General features: G+C 35.1%; 1 protein-coding gene across 1 annotated transcript in view; it reads right to left on the bottom strand.

Moving 5' to 3' along the window:
• LOC140141629 (uncharacterized) overlaps nt 1-21075 on the bottom strand; it is a 176327-nt gene extending 155252 nt beyond the window's left edge. The window contains exons 1-6 of the mRNA XM_072163540.1: nt 21055-21075; nt 19520-19601; nt 18418-18474; nt 17462-17588; nt 14780-14869; nt 13276-13393 (exon numbers count right to left, since the gene is read on the bottom strand). Of these exons, the coding sequence (XP_072019641.1) occupies nt 13276-13393; nt 14780-14869; nt 17462-17588; nt 18418-18474; nt 19520-19601; nt 21055-21075 (495 nt within the window). The remainder of the gene's footprint in view (nt 1-13275; nt 13394-14779; nt 14870-17461; nt 17589-18417; nt 18475-19519; nt 19602-21054) is intronic.
• Nucleotides 21076-21498: the final 423 nt, after the last annotated feature.

The raw sequence follows: 21498 nt of genomic DNA, 5'->3' as shown, positions 1-21498 counted from the left end.
AGATATTTTAAAAAGTCCTTTATTAAGGAAACATTTTGAGAAATCACACCTCTGCTCTCCATTTTACAACATTTTACAACTGATATCAGCAATCCTTTCAATTTCTTGCCAACATAGTTTGTTAACCAAGCGGGGTACCAAGTATACTGCGACAGTATAGAAGTGGGGTCCTGATTAATAATAATTGAATCACTAAATTTGCTAAATTGGGTGAACTTTCTTTCTTTTTTTAAATTGGCTAAACTTGACTTACCATAGGACAGAGTGGGCCTGGGCCCTGGGGCCACAATCTATGGGGGCCAAAAATTTTGAGGAAAAAAAATAATAAAAAATATTTAAAAACAAAGGAAAAAGGAAGTTGGAATAAGTTGGAATGTATAACTTCTCTTGGCCGAGTTTAAGGCCACAATTGCCCTAATTATGCCCAATTTTAGCATTAAAATTGCAAATTTTTGCACACATTTGTGTCGATAAAGACATTTGAGGATACTCAAGCAACTTGAAGCAATCATTTGTGGAATACTTAGTTACAGTGGTGGGGTAGGGATGAAACACTTCAATACAAAGAGTCAGGGGATCAATTATGTTCCTGTGCCCAGGTGCAAACAAAAAAGGTAAATCCGGCCGGCGTGGCCCTGGTTACATTTACCTAATTCAATAATAACATACCTGACAAAGTTGTTTCTCTTCTTGTTGCAAATTTTGTCCCAATTCTTGTAGTTTTGCTATGTTCAGTTGTTTGTTATCAGTCTCGCTGATAAATTTGTTGGCTGCATGCTTCACTTCAGCACTGTCAAATCTTTCAGTTAAGTATTTTAAGCATTATGGTGGTCTAAATAAGTTGACTTGGAATAATTATATACATTCATGTCTTCTTCATACATGTCACAATATTCTAACATGAAGAAACAGGTGGTTGTGATACCCCATTCGTCCAATTTCGTTCAATATTAACAACACATCAGTTCTTTTTAGGAAAAAACACCAAATTTAAAAGTTGCACTTACAGCAATCAATGGTTATTAAAATAATGCAAGCATTGTGGCATGTAAAACCTGCCATCATCTTCACGCTGGATTCAATACAATACAATGTGCTGCAAGTTTTGTCTTTTAAAATACTACTTTGTTGTTTAAAATGTTTGTTTTGTTTTGTTTAATTTCTTCTTTTGCCTGGGTTACTCGTTCAGTGGATGTTTTAAGGTATCCTCTGTTCTTCCATGAGGCCCAGGGGTCACATTAAAATATACATCAAGATACATCAAAATGTGTTGTTCATATTGAACAAATGAGCAAATGAGGTATCAAAATGCACGTACATATACTACCCATCTTTCTATGTTAAAATATTGTGAATATGATTAATAGTTCTGAAGCTACAGACGTATTTGTAACTGCTGCATACTTTTTGTGAAGTCTTTATAAAGCCATGCTGAAATAAAATGCTAACTGAAATTTAGTGTCAAGATAACACTGATAGTTCCACATTTTACATTAAGATACCTTGATAAATTTTACTTTCATACTTTTATCTTACTTTTCTTGAATTTGACTGAAGTTTTAAAAACTTATTTACGCAACAGTACCAATATGATAAGAAATGTTCTCCTCTCCCCTCCCCCACATTCCCCTGTGTAACTCCAGTACTTGTATTCCCAACTTTTAAATTTTTTTTGTTCTTGTGAGAAAGTAAAAGCTATGATAAATGGGGCTTTAAGCTACAACTAACATGAAACTTCAAACTGGCACCAACAGTACAGCATTTTTATATCTTCAACATACTGCGTGTTTCTACTGGGGAACGGTTTTCGGGTATTGTGGTTTTAATAGTTTAGAGTGTTACCGGTTAATGTGCTCAGTGGAAACAGATCGGTTCAGAGTGATGCGGTGTGGACACCCGGCAACCGTGATCCACCTCATGAGGTAGACCATGTGGTGTGACACCCGGTATTTCTGTCAGTGGAAACACAACGGTTAATGGTTATGCTGGGTGTTGAACTTCTTTTATGTACATTTTATGTATCACAGCGTGACCTTAAAAAGCAGCTTGGGGTCAGGAAATTATTTTCAGTACTTCCGGTACACACCGCATACCTTATTTTAAGCATCAGTAGAACGTGCTGGTTGTTGCCTGAATCAGATTGTGGGTTACCAGGTAATACCGGGTAAAAATACAGAGTGCACAGTGTAAACACGCAGATAGTCACCTGTCATTGTTGCACCTCAACACAGCACAGGTTATTGACTGGCATAGAATAGCGTGTGTAAACACAGCATCAAGTTATCATAAGGCAAAGGATACATGTGTATTATAAATGCATTGAGACTCTTGAAGGTTTGGTTTTCTGTATATGGAAAGATGAGAGACATACAAAATGTTAATGACATTCTTCATGAAGGGTAAGGAAAGTTATTTTTAAGAAGCAGCATTAAAGCTGAATTTATACTCGATCGCTTTTGCAGAAAAGCGATTCTCACGCATGCTCAATGTTTACTGATACATTTCCAGAGCTTCAAGCCGATCAATCGATTCAAATTGCCGAGGCAAAAACGACGTCGCTTTTGCAAGTTGAAGAAATCCCAACTTCCCAGCGATATCGCTTGACACGTGAATGCGTCAACCAATCATATACAACCAACTGGATCTATTATTTTGCTAATTAATTTACCTTTCTCGATTATTAATTTTTGGTGATGAATTAATTCAAAGCCATAATTATTGACAGCAACTGATGTTTTAAAAATGTATTTTGAAGGCATTTAAAATATTTTAATTGTCGTCTGCAATTGCTATCACCGTGAGAAGTATAAATGCGAAAGCGACGCATCGCAAAATTCGGCGATTGCCCATCGCTTTTCAAAAGCGTTTAATCGCAATCGCCTGGCGATCAAGTATAAATTCAGCTGAATACTTGTGAAAAAGAAGTTATGATCAACTTCATAACAGATGGTACGAAAGGCAAAATCAAGTTGCTCTGATTGAGATTAAAATAGACTAGTTGCAGAGAGATATGCAAAATAATCTTAATTCCAAAATTTGAGTTAAATCGGACAAACGGTTTTTGAGATATTGCTGTTGAAAGATTCTTTGTATTCTATTGTTTTTTGCCAATATATTGATGAAGTTAATGAGGAAAATTGGCAAAATGTGCTCATTAATATTAATTTTTGCCAATATTTTCCCAATATTTTATGAATAAACCTTCATACTACTTTTACCTTTAAAATTTTGACCTGAAACTTTGCCAATGTGTCTCTATGACCTAAACCTTTAACATGTGATTTTCCGCCCATCTAATTTGCATATTTGCATAATTAATTAGCTTTAAGTATAATGCTAATTAATTATGCAAATATGCAAATTAGATGGGCGGAAAAATCACATGTTAATGTTTTACGCCATAGAAACACATTGGCACAGTTTCATGTCAAAATCATATAAAATAAAAGAAGTATGAAGGTTTATTCATAAGATATTGGTATAATATTGGCAAACATGAATATTCATGAGCACATTTTGCCAATTTTCCTCATTAACTTCATCAATATATTGGCAAAAACAATAGAATACAAAGAAACTAAAAACATGTATATCTTGACAACCGTATGTCCGATTTCCTTCAAACAAAAACTATTTTGCTCAGTGTATTTAGCTTAACTTATTCAATCTATTCAAATGGTTCTAAATTCAGTTTCTGTTTTCCAGAAACATCGTTTCGAACCCCCTTAAGGTTGAAATACCTGCAGTGTTTCACTTTGGGAGGATGGTGGGTCTTCCAAAATGTGGACCTCTTTTTGAAAGAATAGGATTTGGGAGAGCGTGGCACAATGGTACTTGCCTTTAGTGCACGAGGTCCCGGGTTAAATTCCCGGCGGTGACGATTTGCTGGGAGATTGACTTGGAAAAAAAGTCTGAAATTAATTACCAACCTCTGTAAATTAAATTCAGACTTCATTGGGTAATTGAATCATGAAAGTACTCTGTCCTTTGGAGGGTATGTTAAGCCGTCGCTCCCGTGTGCAGAGAGCCATACCTGTACATGTATCTCGCAGCCAGTTTAGAAAAGAGTAGGGTTCCCAACCCGTCCCTGTTTTCAAATGGACTCCAATGGAAATAAGCTTCAATAGAGGCTTTTTTGGGTTATCCAGGGTTGTCAAAACCCAAACAAATCAAATCAAAGATTGCAAATATTATAAAAATTAACTTTACCACCTCAAAATTTGATGTTTTTGAACATTTTTGTTCAAGGAGGGACAGTTGCGATGTGATTTTGAACTTTTTGTCACATTTCAGCACAATGTATACGAGACATTGAACCTTTTTATGGATCTGGCATGCAATAATGTTGTAAACAGCAGTGACGATCATTTAAAATGTTATTTGTTTAAATTTCTGTTTTGATCACTTTGCCAAACTTTCTTGACTTACTAATCAATCCTGGCAATAAAGCTGCACAAATTGCTTGTAAATTCACAATGAAAACAAAGCTACTCATACACAAATCTCACCTTAGTCAATTTCAAAAACTAATTTGTTGTAATGTCTGGTTTCTAAATAATAGACTTGACATGATGTATGGGTTTGTTCAATATACAATGGCATAGTTGATTATTTGTAAGATTATCAAATTTGTGATTTTTACACAGTCAAATTACAATGATTCTTCATAAAAATGGATATCGTGGCAATATGTTTTGATAATAAAGCATAAATATTGATGTTTTTCAAAGCTATCTCATATTGATTGGAAACCTATACATTCAAAATTACCTTATACTTGATCATTTGCATTGTGTGTTAAATGTCAATGGATGACCTAGATTTATTCAATGAGTTCATTCAACTTATTGAACTTAAAATACATTGGGAAATATGTAATCTTAACATAATACATACCGGTAATAACTCAGTTTGTGCATCCTTAATGCGTGCTGTATATACCATCTATATAAATATGCAAGTTATTTGTGGCGAGTCATACCCTACTGGGTAATTTCATTATAAACTGAGCTCAAAATGAAACTTATGATTTTTCACAACTTGTGAATCACGAGGTCATAATCTTAAAATCCTGTCAACCAAAATGAACCAAAATTACACACAGGATTACTTCAATACACTATTCAAAACACATGTCAGTAACCAAGCAGTAACCAAGCAGTTGTCCAACTGACATAGCAGCAAAAGGCTTCCTGGACCACTTTCACAGCCCAACATTTGGCACCCAGCACATGAAATCTGTGAGAATGCATACAAGATCCTGGCACAGATGATGAAACGGTTCTGTTTTCTGATTTTCACACACTTTCTTCAAGAAACAGGTCTTGTTCCACACTATTCCACTTACTCTTTGGGAATTATTACCTGTGCAAGGATCTTGTACTCATTATCACAGATTCTTGTGCTGGGTGCTGGGTGCCAATTATTGCGCTGTGATGTGGTCCAGGAAGCTATTCCATGTCAGTGTATTTTGCTGTTGCGTCAGTTGGATAACTGCTTGGTAACTGACATGTGTTTAGAGTAGAGTATTGAAGTAAACCTGTGTGTAATTTTAGTTCTTTTTGATGGACAGGATTTTAAGATATGACCTTGTGAAAGTTTCTTTTTGAGCTCAGTTTAGATAGATTGGAATAGATGAATAGCTATGATTGCAAGCACTTTGAAAGATATTTGGATACCAAACAGTTTTCATTTTGCATTGTGTGGACCTTATTCATCTTGACTTGATCTATTTACAAAAAATTGCAAATAAGTGGAGGAATGGCAAACACCTTTATTCAAAGGATTTTAAGTACCGGTATAAAATAAATCGTTTAATGGGAAAGCTAGAGATATTGGTGCAAAGTCCAAGCAAAAACCTAACTTCTGACAATAGTAAACATAACTCACAACAGCAAAAAAATAAATAAACTGGCGAACGTTGATAAAACATTTTTGAAAAGGTGATGCAAAACATTCTAACAGAATGTTATTTGACTGTTGACATAATATTTTGCAAAATGTTTGCCCAAAATATTTTACAATGTTTTTAGAAAACATATTCATGATCTTTTTTCAAACCTGATTTTTTGGCATATTTGTAATGTTTACACATGTCACAACTTGCACCTAAATGGAATCAGCCAAATTTGTTGTGTTTGTAGGTAAACAGAGCAAAGTTCGACATAAAGTCATAATTCAAGAAATTATGACTTTATGTCCTCCCATAGAACTGCGTGTTAAACGGCCAAAATAACAAGCAGTGTTTCTTTCACGTTACCTCGTTATTTCAGCTCAAAATGGACAGAAACCATTCCCGATAATTATTACTAGTATTATTTCAGCATTTTGAGTATATAATGACAAATTTTCAAAAATTTCAAGGAAATCGTACATTAAGCCTTTAACTCACCATAAACAAACTCACTTACAGGGTTAGCGGTGACCTGCTGAGTCCAGGGGTCCAAATTGCCAAATAAAGGGGTCCAGGCATCTAATTCTACACAGACGTACAAAATTAAGGGGTCCAAATCACGGGGACCTGCCAAATCAAGGAGTCCTGGACCCCAAGACCCCTTAAAACGCTACCCCTGCTCACTTATTGTGGCTGCAGAATAATATAGAATGTATTACAATGCAAATTCAAAAGCACTACAAACATGATGGATAATCCATACATTTTCATTAAATGAATATTGAAATATAAAAGCATACAAACTATGAAAGAGCAGGGTTCGGTAATTGAAACCGATGATGCTTTTATGATCTTCATGATCTTTCTCAGCTTTTCTTTACTTTTAAAACCAGATGTCAGTAACATAAACCTAACTAATATATCATAGTCTTTATTACCGGAAAGAGTGGGCAAAAGACAAGTAATATGATGAAATTTAAATTGCAATGAGTACTGTTGATCAAAACCAGCAAAGTTTTAGTTTGCAAAATATTAATTAATAATGTGTAACAGGACAAATTACTCCTGCAAACATGTCCGCTTGTTACTTTTAGCAACACAGCAAACACAAAAATGTTTTAAAGATGTTTAATAACGTCAAAACCTTTTAATTATATTTAAATGTAGGGCTATATAAAAGCTATGAAAACATTTTTTAAATGTTTGATATGAAAAAACACTATAACAACAATTTTAAAATTTTATCAAAATTTTATTGTAAAATATTTGTTGGCAAACTTATTTTTTTGGCAAACATTTTGCAAAATATTTTGTCAACTCTTTTAAATAATATTATATTACAATGTTTTGCAGCAAGTTTTCAAAAAGATTATCTATGTGTTATTGAAACATTTTATACCCAATATGGGCTGTTTCACAATCAGGGTACACAAGTGGGTTTCACGAGGGTTCAAAATCAGAGTATCTTAATGTGATTGTTTTAAACATGTTAAAGTAGTTTAAATATATCAAATTTTCAAGTTCTAACAATTATTTAGCCAGTTAACTGGGTTTTTTTTCAAATATTATTTTTTAATTGGATATATCAAGGAAAATGGCCAAATACCAAAGTTTACAAACAGCATTACAATGATTTGATGTTGCCTTTTTTCAACTCCAAAGTTGTCTAATAATATTGCTGACAAATAGAGCTTTCAAATGATACAGATTGTATATTATTTAAACATCAATTTTTCGCAGAATCATGTTAACTGATGGAAATGGCTCAAATATTGAATTTGACTAAGAGAAGTTACTTGCAAGTTTACCAAAACAAGTAAAATCTACACAAATATGCATTTACATGAAGCAATGGGTTAGTATCTTGTCTCATGACAAGTTTCGCGGTGATGCTACTAGCGTTTTTGAGATATGAAGGAAAATGTGTCAAAAATGTCCCTCCTTTACATATTTTTGTTGACTATTTGGAGCATAAAATCAAAATAATAACATTGACCAAGTGGATTTTGCTATTTTTATGCCTGCTTGTATCCATCCCATATTTCTAGGTTTACTTTTCATTAGTTCAAACAAAGACAATCCTATTATTTGAATAAAATGCAAAAACCATTGATCGTAAAGGAGGGGACACATTTTTTATGACAGGTTGAAATCTTAAAATTGGAATAGCAAATTATTTCTCCACAAATCACACTTAATTATTATCATCAGCTCCTATTATGAAATTTAATTAGTTTTCACCACTCTATCAGTGTGGGAATATATAAAATTAGACAAAGTCATGATTTTGTATTATCAAGCGTAAAAGAGGGGACATTTTATGATGTGGCAAAAGAAAAAAATCTATAGTGAATTTCAAAAATTGGTTCTTATCCCTACAATGGTTGCACCTTGAGCTATTAAAAATGTAATTTAAAAACATGGTACCTAACTGCAAAAATATATTGCAGATAGAATAATGCTGTAAAGGAGGGGACATGTTTTTTTTGACATCACATGGTAACACTCGTCCCGACTCCGCCACTTGATGTACAATCTTGATTTTTGGTACTTTGAATCACAAGATACACATGAAACTTTTCACCCATTCTGCACAATTTGGAAGGGTTTTAAATTGATTTATAGTGCTTCATAAAATCTTATGTAAAGGAGGGGACATTATTTTGGAGATTTTTGACAAATCTTTCTTTTTTGGGTCACATTTTTTCTGTAATTCATATATGGTCATTTTCACGGTAAAGGGTGTAACTTTGGATTTTTAACATTTTGATCCGTAGTGTTCTAATAAAGCCATAGAATTCCATGATTTTTGGCCACATAAGTCATCTAGTTAGCAGCTACCTTGGGTAGCATAGTCATCTTTGGTAGTTACTGCGTTCAGTTTTAGCAGGCTTAAATGTACTTAGTATTGCCATTTTGAAAAACTATAAAAACAGTAACATTTTTGTAAAACCCTGTGTTTTCTTCAGTTAGTTCATGGATAATTTTTCTTATCCTGAAAGTATGGTCATATGTTCAGTAAACACTGCCACATTAGATTTAATTGTGAACAGCCCTGTATTTTTGAGAACCGGACTTCGATATTTGTCGTTTCGAGGCTTCATTTTCCGTTAACAATTGTTAACAAACTTTGTGGGTATAGCTTTGGTTCATAATTCTTGGTTATTTCTTCACTTCTTCTTGATTCATAACAGTTGATATCTTAACTTGAAATGGGTAACAAAAATTAGTTGATTTGCAAGCTTTTAAGATTTTTATAAAATCTTGACTTCAAAGAGCCCTTTTTCCGTTAACTTTTTTGAAGCCTCCGAAACAAACTGTTCAGCAAGCTTGGGCAAATATAAATAAAAGAGCTCATCCAATCTATTTATCAAAATGTAGCAAAGTAGATCCTCAAGTCACAAGTTTTTAAATCGTGGAGATATATATCACCGCTTGAAAATGGGACCCAATACAAACTTTCCGTTAACAATTGAAGCCTCCGAAACAAATGAAGCCTCCAAACAACAATAAGATTAATTATCATCTATGCATATTTAAATTAGTGTTTCATACTGATATCTGCATTGTAATTGTTACTTGGTATGTGCAGAATGTCATAAATTTAAAAATTTTTTGATATTATGGTTAATGTTTGAAAAATATACTGATACCCAAAAAGCCTGTTTCGGAGGAAAAAAAAAAAAAAAACACCATACTTAACAAATGGGTAAAAAATTAATTTGTGATAAATCTACAATATCTGCCGCATAGAATCATTAATTCAATACACACAAGAAAATAACAGCTTAGATGATCCCAACAGTGTTGTTTTCAAAAAACTACTTCTGCAATGTTTAGCCATTGTTAACATGAAGCCTCCAAACAAAAAAAATGACTTGCTGTGATAATTTAATTTTTGTCACAACTGAAATTCAATACTTAGAAGCAAAGCATGAAAATTGGTAATTGTGATATTTTTTACCTATTTTTTCATGTCAACTTGCAGTAGTTAGCCAAATATTTTACTTTTATGATCACCTGTGTTGTTAACTGAAGCCTCGAAACACAAATCGCTTGAATTGCCAATTCTAAAAAATACCTCCAATTTCTGTGAAACTTGGCTGGGAGGGTCCTTTTATCAAGTAGTATTTGTACATGAAGTTAGACATTCAAATTATTTTAGGAACCCAATTAAAACTTAAAAAATATGTTTAAGGTTGGGAAATTTCCATTGTAAATGACACTTTATGTAAAAAATTTTCAAAACTGCAATTACAAACATAGCAAAACATGGTATAAAATGTAACTTATATCTGTTGACTTACTTTGGAATGGAATTTCACATGTATTCCAGCTTTCATGTCATAATTTTCTGAGCTTATGTAAAATACATTTTTCTTAGATTTTAACCAAAATGTTATGGAAATGTCAATTTTTTTTATTAGAAATCAAAAGGTTTAAGCCTTGAAACATTATTTTACTGGAATTTAAGTTGCTTCTATGCATGATTTCAGTAAATAATGTTTTACTGAGCAAAGTTTAAAGGAAAACAAATTTACCCATGGCGAGAAATGGACGATCCCTATTGTGTTTGTCGATCCGGTATGGTCATGCTAGCTCCATGCTGTGTGTTGTGGTGTTGGCATGGGGATCAATAGGTGACATCGATTTTGTAAACATCTACATGTAGTGCTTGCGATCGAGTTTGTGAGTCATTTATGAATGTCTCTCCATCAAGTAAACATCGGAAAGAAATTTCCCCACCCACCACTCCCAATAAGGGTATGGGGGCAATGAAAAGTATATATTAGTGAACACATAATTAAGTAAAGGGAATAGAGAGAAGTTAACAGCTCAATAACAAAGGAAATGTATTATGATATGTCAATTATGTTGCATTAGCATGATTATTTATAATTGTCCTTAGGTGATATAAGGGCTTAAATCAGCACATGCGAAGAGGGAATCCTTTACAGAAATAGCTGCAAGTAAAGTAGTGAGGACATTATCGTTAAATGTTATATAAATTATGTTATTGCAATATAGAGAAATACTGGATAAGCAGAAAGTCTCAATAGATCAGGAGTACAAGCAAAATGGTACAAATTTTCAGAATGTTATTTTAAATTAACCAGCCTGTAAGTTCCAAATGTGTTTATCACAGATGCCATAGGTAACAGAGAGAAAGGCTTTCAGAGATCTTCAAATAAGCACAAGATCTTCAAAGATAAGGGTCACAATATAATATTGTTTCCCACTTCTATAAATTATATATATATCAGTTCTAGAAAATGGAGAGCTGTCATTAATCAGTACATGTTAAAAGAGTTATATGTGCAAAAATTTGGTTGTTGCTCGAGTATAGTACATTAGTAATTGTTGAAGATTGGGATTTTTAGATATTCTTTTTGTAAATTATAATGATACACATGCACAGGTAGACGAGTAAGTCACAATAATCCTTTTATCCATTGTAACCTTCAGGTCAATTACACACCTGTTGGTGGAATCCCAGGGAACAGCCACCCTCGGAGATCTTGTATTGTATGCACCAGTAGTATATATACCTTGTGTGGGTCTCAGCCATGATATGTTATGTTAATCAACGGTTTCAGAGTTGTACACTCGGGAATTTAATTCTAGGGGGGTAGGTCTACCCTAGGATAGGTTTTGATCTGATTTCAATAGTACAAAGTGTAACACTTTACTCCAGTCGCGGTCACTGGGGTAAGGGGAATTCGATGGCGGCTGTCGTGTTCCAAATGTGTCCAATAACGTTTTCTCGATGAGAATATTATATATTTTGTTAATTTTATTTCGGCTGAGATCAAAGGTAATTGGTGTGAATTCTGAAACAAATTCAAACGCTCAATAAAAGGCAACTTGATGGAGTGCCATCCATGATTAGCAAAATCTTTGTGTCCTTGTCCTTTTTTGGCTTTCTCGGTCTGAGGGTAACAGAAACATATTTAAGTGGTTTGAAATTTTGACCCTAAAAATCAAAAGTTACACCCTTTACTGTGAAAATGACCATATGCAAATGATTTTAATTTCAAAACTTAGGTGCCTATAACTACATTTAGAAAAGTCACCCAGTAGTAAATTTAAAATTCATTTACTGTATAAATTACAGCTTTCAAAATGTGCTTTTTGAAGATGAAACATCAAAATGTCAAAAAAAGTGAACGTTTCACCATATAATGAAAAAACTAAGGCATTTGTGTGATTTCTTTGATGTGTGATTGTAAGGGGAGTAGACATACTTCATTTATAAATTAAAAGAAATCCTTCAGCTTCTTTCATTAAGCAGCAGGATGCTAAGAAACATGGATTTTGAAATGTGTACCCTGATTGTGAAACAGCCCATATATAACCCGACGTTTTTTGTGTTTGATGGGTATATACATAAGGAAGTCAATCCAAAGTTGATCGTGGGGGGACACAAAGTTTGTGAAATCCAGAAGCGGGAATCTCTTCACACATTGGAAAATTTTTACAAAATGAGCACCAAATGAAGGCATTTGGTGGATATTATTTACACTATTATTGTGTAAAATGTTAGATGGAAAAACTTGAAAAATGTTCAATATGAAGGCTCAATTGCAGCAGTTTGCAGTTCATTTCCAGTGACATGCCATTACCTTTTTTATAGCCAAAAATCAAGGTATACCGAATATTACATGTATTTTTACAGTAAGCCTACTAGCTCCTACTTAGACCAGGGAAGTATTTGCCAAAACGTGAGGGGGACATTTGATATTGTCCCCCCCATCCCAAAATGTGGAGGAACATGTCCCCTGGGATTGACACCCATGTACATTTTAGGACTGATCCTACCTATATGAGTACTGATACAACAAGATTCACAACTTTCTCCTAGTATTTCCACTTGCCTAAATATTTTTTAATTATAGTAATCACTAAGGTCCTTCAGCAGTGTCAGACTGCTCATCCTGATTATCGCATAAAAAGAACTAGGTCACGCCTGGGTCAAGCAATGCTACGCAGCTTGATTGGTCAATGGGGGTGCCAATGTAACGATGACATGATTTAATTAGCCAATCAGAATGCTACTTTTGTGTTTATGCTGTAAACAGCACCAAATCGTAGACTGCTGAAGAACCTTGCTGAAAAGTATAGTGTATGACAGTTCAACATAGCCATATGGATTGGCTATATGTGGTGTGATCAAGCAAAATCAGTCTGAAGTCCTTATTGTCTCTGTTTGGCTATATCTGAAAATCAATATTTCCAACTTCCGACTGATTTTGCTTGATCACATCACATACGTGTATAATGTAGGCCTATATCATACCATCTGTATCCAACTGTTCCAGCTTAGTAATAGACTGTCTCAGATGCGTCACTGTATTCTAAGCCTTAGTAAGCCGCTCACTAACCAAAGCAACCTGGGATTCCATATCCCTCAACTGTATGGCTAACTCACTCTCTTCATACTTGGCCTGGTATGTCTGCCATGTGCCTTCATATTGGTCAACACGTCGGCTCAAGTCAGCCCTAGTGGAAAGATACCAATGTTTTTTTGTTAGATCCGATTAATGTGTCATAAATTATGAACCAAATTAACATGTGTGTGCACTACTTTAGTAAACAAAATATAAAGTTAAATAAAAGTTAAATAAAGAAAGGAGCAAAGGAAATCATATTTTAGCACCACATTGATGCAACAAAATATCAGTAATATATTACATTTAGCATATCCCAGCCAACACACTAGCGTTTTCATGACGTTCGCTGATGTAACGTCGCAGCACAGTAACATATTTACACCGTTATTTTAACAGACATGGATAACGTAAAAATGATGGTAAAATTGTTGGCTGGGATATCTCTTATGTGCAGCCTTCATATCAGTAATATATTACATTTAGCATATCCCAGCCAACACACTAGCGTTTTTCATGACGCGTTCGCCGATGTAACGTCAAGAGCACAGTAACATATTTACACCGTTATTTTAACAGACATGGATAACGTAAAAATGATGGTAAAATTGTTGGCTGGGATATCTCTTATGTGCAGCTTTCATGCTGGACAAGGGGTATTTTCTTGCAGACCTGTGTTAGATTCAAGCACAACATTGATGTTATGAAATTTCCATTAATCTGTCACAAATAATGAACCAAATTGACAAGTTTGTGAATAATAACATAATAGGGAGGTGGTGCTAATTAGTTCAGATATGGTACTCAGGCATGAGACTGCACCTTCCTAAAAATAACTGAAAAAAACTGAAAATGTGCGTGAAATTGGGCAAAAAGTACCCAAAACGGGCTGAAATTAAATAAAGTTGCGGAAATTTTAACTATAAAAAAAACTGAATTCAGTTTTTAAACTGAAAATTCTCATGCCTGGGTACTAAACATTTCAGCAAATAACAAAGACACTGACCAAGTACTTACGAACAGGTAAAGAGGGAAGCAGGTTTAACACCACATTGATATTAATGTGTCACAAATAATGGACCAAATTGCCATTACATATTGAGAGTATACAAATAGGATATCTACTTCGCACTGTATAGTCATGCGGAAGCCTTCTTTTCATGCTCATTCAACTGTATAGAAACGGCCTTGATGCATGTGAAATAGGGAAATAACAAAATGATAGCTCTGAAATCTCTGTGTAGAGGCTACAGAAGCGTAAACTGTCTCATTTGCATAACAAGGAACAATGTTAGTAAGAGCCAACGCCCAATGCCCTTAATATCAATTTAGTTGATAGTGGGTTTCTCATGCCAGGCTTGTGTACTATAGTATCATATCCAGTGACTTTTCAACTTGCAAAACATGACATGACAAACTCTGTTTTATAATCTCTAATAATGTTATTCATGAGAGAACCTTTATTATTAAATTATTATTATAAGCATTAACTTTTTACCTCTTGTCTATCCACTTTGCATTGACACCTTCTTGTTTTTTGTACAGATCATTTAGGTGCTGTTGTAGAACACTGTGTTGACTCTTCAAACTGCAACATTGTTATAATAAAGATGGAATAGGAAACAATTAGGATTGGTCACAGCAACATGGAGCAGATTGCTTCTCTTTTATCTTGATAGTGCAGAAAGTGAAACAAGAAATGGGGATACAGGGCAAATGCGCAATGCGCAAAAAAACCCAGAAAATTGCACATTTTGGGTAAAATCGCACATTTTAGGTCCGACCGTGAATTTTCAGATTTGCCCCAAATAACCATTTTTCAAGTACTCATTTCCCAAAAATCTGAAGTTTTCACTAAAATCAAAGAATCCATAATGATCTGCAACACAATCCATGTTAAAGGTGAACCTCATTGAAAATAAAGTTATATATCAATGGAAAGCTTATGATGTCAGGAAGCAGAAAAGAATATTTTTTATTTGCATAGCGTACCAGGCTAGACATAATCTCCATGCAAAGATTGGATTTTGGCACCCCCTAAATTACAAAACGAAATCGTTCAAATTGGGCGCTTTTCGTTGATGACGCCAGCCCAGGGACACACAGTTACTTCCGGGTTTGATTGTAAACACAATGTCCGTGTATTACTGTGGCATGCATCGGGCCAATGCACTAATTCAGTCATTGTCAACTTACTTTACATGAAAAATATCTTCAATAAAATAAGAATAATATGAAGGAAATATCATGATCAAATTAAGAATGAAGTTCCTGAATAAAGTGTGTGGATTTAAAATGGGAAAAGTGCTGGCGGGGTGATTTGGGATAGGCCAAGCCATCCACGATATGCATAGGGAATATTACAGTAAAGCATGAAGAGCTAAGATTCGCCAAGAACCGGAATGAAAACAGATTACAAAAAAATAACTGCTAGTGCTACCAGTTCAGATCGTCACACCAAGTTGAGATGAACTTATCACAATGAGAAAATGAAGGAATAGAATAAGGTACATGTACAGGATTTTTTAATTATTTCTTAGCTTTACAACCGGTCATGTATGATAGGCGAACTTCAGTATATAGATACACACGGATGAGCTCAGTGACTGACTGAGTCTCACTACGCCGAGTGTTCAGTATCCGCGACTGTACTGTACTTGCAGACAAAATGACCAATTTGATATTCACATTCTGATATTTCCAACGTATTGCTACTTCATCAGCAAAATTTATTCCTGTAAATGTTCCAAATATAAGGGAACGATTGATCAAATTTGCTGAAACACCCCATGAAACACAGAGGACGAAGCCCGAAGCGAGTCGCTGTGTTTGTGCATATCCGTCCCTGCACTTCAGCAGCAATTTACGCATCGTGTTCGGTAATCCATAAAACATGAATGTTTCACTTTTTCAGTACCGTACACTGATTGTACTATCATTAAAGAATCATGACACAAGTGACAATATTTTAATTTTATTCAGATTTCAGAATTCCATCAAATAACGGTTTACTAAGCCTAAATTGTATTTATTTTATAATAAAGTATCTGCCCGAGTATCTGTTTCTTTCAATCGCGATTGTGTGGAAAGAATGTATTACCGCAATACGCTAAATATGAAAACCTTTATATGGGCTGGATTTGATGAAATCAGCGGTTTTTTATTAATTTTTGGATTACTGCAAGACGTTTTACAATGAATCAAAAATATATAGGGAATGTCACAAACAAGTATTTAATTTGTTATTCGATCATGTTTATTCAGTCCATGACATCGGTAGCAGCAAACATTTGCGCATGGGATTGATCCCAGCGCGAAATTCAAACTCAATTACCCAGTTATACCCAGCCAGTTATGACTATTAATTTTGTCAAAAATTTACGGAAAATTTATGTGTTGACAATAATTCTATTATTTCTAATATATATAGAAGGAACCAGCAACTTGAAGATTCCTCTAATTTCAAGCTTTATTGTGAAAATCAGACTTGCCGGGCAGCTTGCAAAGTACAGGAAGCAAGTCTTGTTTACACGTTTCCGAGTAAGATCACGTGACTGTGAACCCTGAGCTTACGTCACGAGCATTCCCAAGGTCATAGACGATTGATTTGGGTGCTTTTTGGGCGCTTTAAAAAAGACCAAAAATTCAATCATTTTTTAATTTTTCAGCTTTATTGGCCATCAAAAAAATCGGAAAAAATAATTTTTAATATCCTGACATCATAAGCTTAGAAAATAGTATAGAAAATAGGTTGTCGCAATAATTTGTAAGAAAATATAGAAGAAAAACAGTAAAAAATTTGTAATATTGTATATTTGAAATTTTGGGGGAGAAAAATCACGCATTTTGAAAAATGTGCATTTTCAAAAACTGGCACGCGCATTTTACTCTAAAAAATAGCGCATTTTCCCTATGCTTAGGATATGCCCTGTGTTTGAGATTATGACAGTTTGCAGCATATGCATTCGTTTTACGTACAATCTCCAGCTGTATGCAAAGCTTGAAATACTCTAAAATAAGTTAATTTTGCGAGCAATTCAATTTTGCAAATTTTGCAAGGAGCCACACTATATTTGTGAAGAAAGCAGAATTTGAACCTGCGACTTCAGCAAGTCCTCGATTATAACATGCATTGCAGTCATGCAGATTACCAAAGCTTGATCACCGATGTAAATCGTACCTTTCACAGGTAGCTCTGTTGTTTTTAAACTGCTGGTGAGCTAATTTAATATCTTTGTCCGTTTGTGATGTCATCTTCTGGTGGTTCTGAATCAACTTCTGACGTTCCTGAATTTCTGCCTCTAAAGCTGTAAAAGTATGAATAGAAATATATTATTTTTTTGTGATGCAAACATCTTCAGCTACTTGTTAAGATGCTTTTTTTTTTCAGGTCAATTTTGGTATGGATGGGTCATTTCTCCAATAAACTGTTAAACAAATTTGCAAAAATTCTTTAAATTCTTTGCTGCTATTTTTTTACATTTTCAATTTCCTTTTTAAAAATTGGGCTACCCCTCTCTGCTCTAAATCCATCACTGACTTGAGCATCTCCCTCTTTGCTCCAAGATACACCTTGCTAACACCATTTAGGTGCAATATCCTAATAAGCCTATATCAAGAATAATCAACACACACCAATCAGCTCTATGATTTTCATTTATATACAAGCAGACCAGAACAACTTCTAAGTTCCTTGTCCAGTAAAATTTCAACCAGCTCAATTTTCCACAAATATCTGCAGGGACTCATCAAGTTTGTTGTGAGCGGTTTGGACCAGAGTCAAGTACAGTCATGATTGAGCTAAACGGACTGATGTCAATCAATATAAAATCCAGCAGGTAAACCACTGTGTGCATGGCACAAGTGTGCCGGTCTGACTTGAAGAAATTCCATTCAAAGTCTTGTTTTATTCTGATATGGCAAACCATATGATATTATCCATTAACTGTAGTGTCACTAGTGTGTTAAAAAGGGTGCCACAAAAATAAATCAAAAGATTGGGACTGACCCCTCCGCACACATTGTAAACATAGTATTAACAGGTTTTGTTCTTCCCCTTTACATTTGATTCTAAAAAAACTTTCAATATAATGATGTGTTCTCTCCAAGAATATGCTTATTATTATCTAATCTTACCTTGAATGTGTTGCTTTTCCTTCTGAATCAGGCGGTTTTCTTCCTCGTTGGCAACATCTTAAATAATGATGAAAATATTTTTATTATGTACGGTATATAATTGTTGGTGAATGTAGCACAAATATGTGCATGCCACTGATGAAATTTAGTGCATATCCAAACAAATACAGTTTGTCCACTCTGAAGTACAAAGTGACAACGCGCGTGTATACAACGCGTTAACAGTGCGTAGTGCTGCGTCTTTACTGCAGGTATGCGTGCCTTCAAAGTCGGCACAATGTGTGCGTCCGCGTCTGTACTTTGTACTTCAGAGTAGACTGACTGTAGATAATTATGATAGTCAAGGAAAACTCATTGAAATCACTACATTTAATAGGATTGCACTAATATGACGTTTTGGAGGTTCAATAAAATCTTAAGGCAATTATACGATGCAAAACAATTTGTAGTGTTAAAGTAGCCATGTTTTATGATTCTGTTATGCTTTTGAGAAACACAATCAGTGGCATAGCCAAGGGGGGGGTGCTGCACCCAGTACTGAGGGCTCGTCGTATGGCACTTTTCACTAGCAACTGCATGCCAAAAGAATTCTCTAAATGATGGTGTGTTTAAAACACTCACTTTAGCATTAAAATTTCAAATTTGTACACACATTTTCCCCGGTAAAGTATGACTAGGAGCGTACATCAGCAAGACAGCTTGGACATTTGGAGGACACCCTTAAATTCAAATTGTGAAAAATTATTTAATTCATGTACATCATGGAACATACTCTTTGTGCACGGCTGTGCATAGTAAGCTGTTGTATGCAGATAACCTTGTTCAAGGCTTATATTAACCAGGCACCCAGGCTTTTTTTACCCCATGGTTGCCCAGTTTTAGCTCCTGGTGTATCCAATATTTTACACACAAACTATAGGACCAGGAGACATCTTTAGGACCAGGAGCTCATTTTAGCTCCTGGTCCAGGAATACTTAATATAAGGCCTGACCTTGTTATAGTTTGATCAGCTCGTAATCGGCGGAAATTGTTAGGCTTTTACCACTACGCCGAAAAGTAGACCGACGTTTTTATAACATTTTTGAAACATATCAGACTTACATAGATCCTGTATTAGATGATCCAACTCCTCCATGGCCCTTCCATGGCCAGCAGATTTAGGTGTTGAGAAAAAATTTGCCATCTGAAATTGGAAATAAAATAAAAATATTTAAGTCAAATAGTCGCCCCCCTCAAATAAATGCTCCCCCACCACTTTTTTTTCAACCAAGATGTTTCAAAAATGCCGATATTTCCATGCTATCTTGTGTAGTAAGCTTACCAAATTGACCTTGAATAAACGCCCCCCCCCCCTTGGGAAAATGTAACGCCCCCGGGGGCGTTTATTTGATGAAATACGGTAAGCCATATTCTAACTAGGGTGTGACTTTCGGTAAATTTGTGCTCAGGTACCAGCGATTTTTTGGGCGGGTAACTGGTACCAAATTGCAACAAAAAATTGCAAATTTGTTTTTTTTTATTTGAATGCATTTTGATATCATTTAGAGTAGGCCTATTTAAGTTAATTTTTATTACTTCCATGATCCGGTACGCTGGTGAATTGCGATCGCGAGAAGTGACAAGGTTGCCTACTACGCTACCGCGCCGACGATTAATGGGTCAACCGGCTTGTTGTCAAGTCCGTTGATCAGCCAATCAGCGTGATTATTTATTTCTTCTGTGTGTACGCTCGCCTATGCTTGGCGCACAGCTCGGACCACGGAAGTAATAAAGAATTAACTTTATATGAATACAAATTATCAATTTTCATATTAAAAATGTTAACAATCATGCAATTTTTTTAAATTTTTTTAGGTCAACCATGAATGATCCTAGCATTTAGGTCTAGGTCCTGGGACACTACAAAACCAAAAAAAACAAAAACTTAAAACTTGATTATAGGCAGTTAATTCTGCCCTCCATAAATAAGATAATATTGTAAGTAGTTTTGGGGTATGCGCATGGTCACTAAACTAAATCAGAACTAGAGAAGAACCCCTTTACTTTGTGTACCGTAGGCCTACCTTCTCATGAAAAAATCTCTCTACGATACGACTGTCACTACGTTTTGTAGTATTGATTGTATACGGTAGGCCTACAGTCTATTTTTGGCCAATTCCACCGTTACGGATGTTACAGATACATGCAACTTGCAACTTTTAAGTGAATAGCACACATGTTTGCTGTTAGGATAACACTTTATTTCTTAGTACCGGTATGCTACTAGTACACACTCTAATGTTCAATATAATGAAGCAATTTTGTTTTGGCTTTCTTAGTTAATTAGCTACAGAAATTAGAAACGAGCGGGGGAATACGGACGTTCCGCGATAGTGCCTGCCTTTTTGACAGACGGTACATATCCTTAAATCTCCATTCAGTTCCATGTTTTATTTTTTTCTGTTAACTATATTGAGCAAGCCCTGACTCCATTCTATGTAAACATGAAAAGCAAGTTTGAAATTAATACTCCTGTATCGTCCTACACTGTTGATTTAGTGTTACGGACGTTACATTTTATCTCAAATGTAACATCCGTAACGTTTTTCACAATGAAAAAAAACTGTCAAGGTACTTCCTCAGATTTTTTTCTTTACTATCTTGAAGTAGTCTGACATTTATCTATGGACGCATGGTTAGCAAATTTGAAATAAATGCTCCTATTTTGAGAAATAATGTTCCAAAATTTTGTTACGGACGTTACAAAAGGCACTTTTGGCGTGGAATTGGCCAGAAGAGTACAACTGGCATACGGTACTGGTAACCAGCCAAAGCCGGTACCGGTACTGTGCAGTGCCAGCCCTCGAATGAACCCACGGCACCCATGGCATTTTGCCGTGGGTGCCCATCCCCACTGCCGTAATGCCCTCAAAATATGTCCTTTACCCAAGGCAGTCACTTGCCGTGCCCTCTAATGAAGAACTTTGCCATCGGTGCCCCAGCCCTGCCCCTTCATTATATAATATCTATCTATGTTTGTGTGTGTTTTCTTCACTTTTGAGAAATTGCCTTGGTGCCCTTCTCCAATTGTCAACAGTTGC

The sequence above is a fragment of the Amphiura filiformis genome, chromosome 19 (assembly GCF_039555335.1).
Source record: "Amphiura filiformis chromosome 19, Afil_fr2py, whole genome shotgun sequence".
Classification (NCBI taxonomy): domain Eukaryota; kingdom Metazoa; phylum Echinodermata; class Ophiuroidea; order Amphilepidida; family Amphiuridae; genus Amphiura; species Amphiura filiformis.
This window is presented reverse-complemented; position numbering and strand designations above follow the sequence as displayed.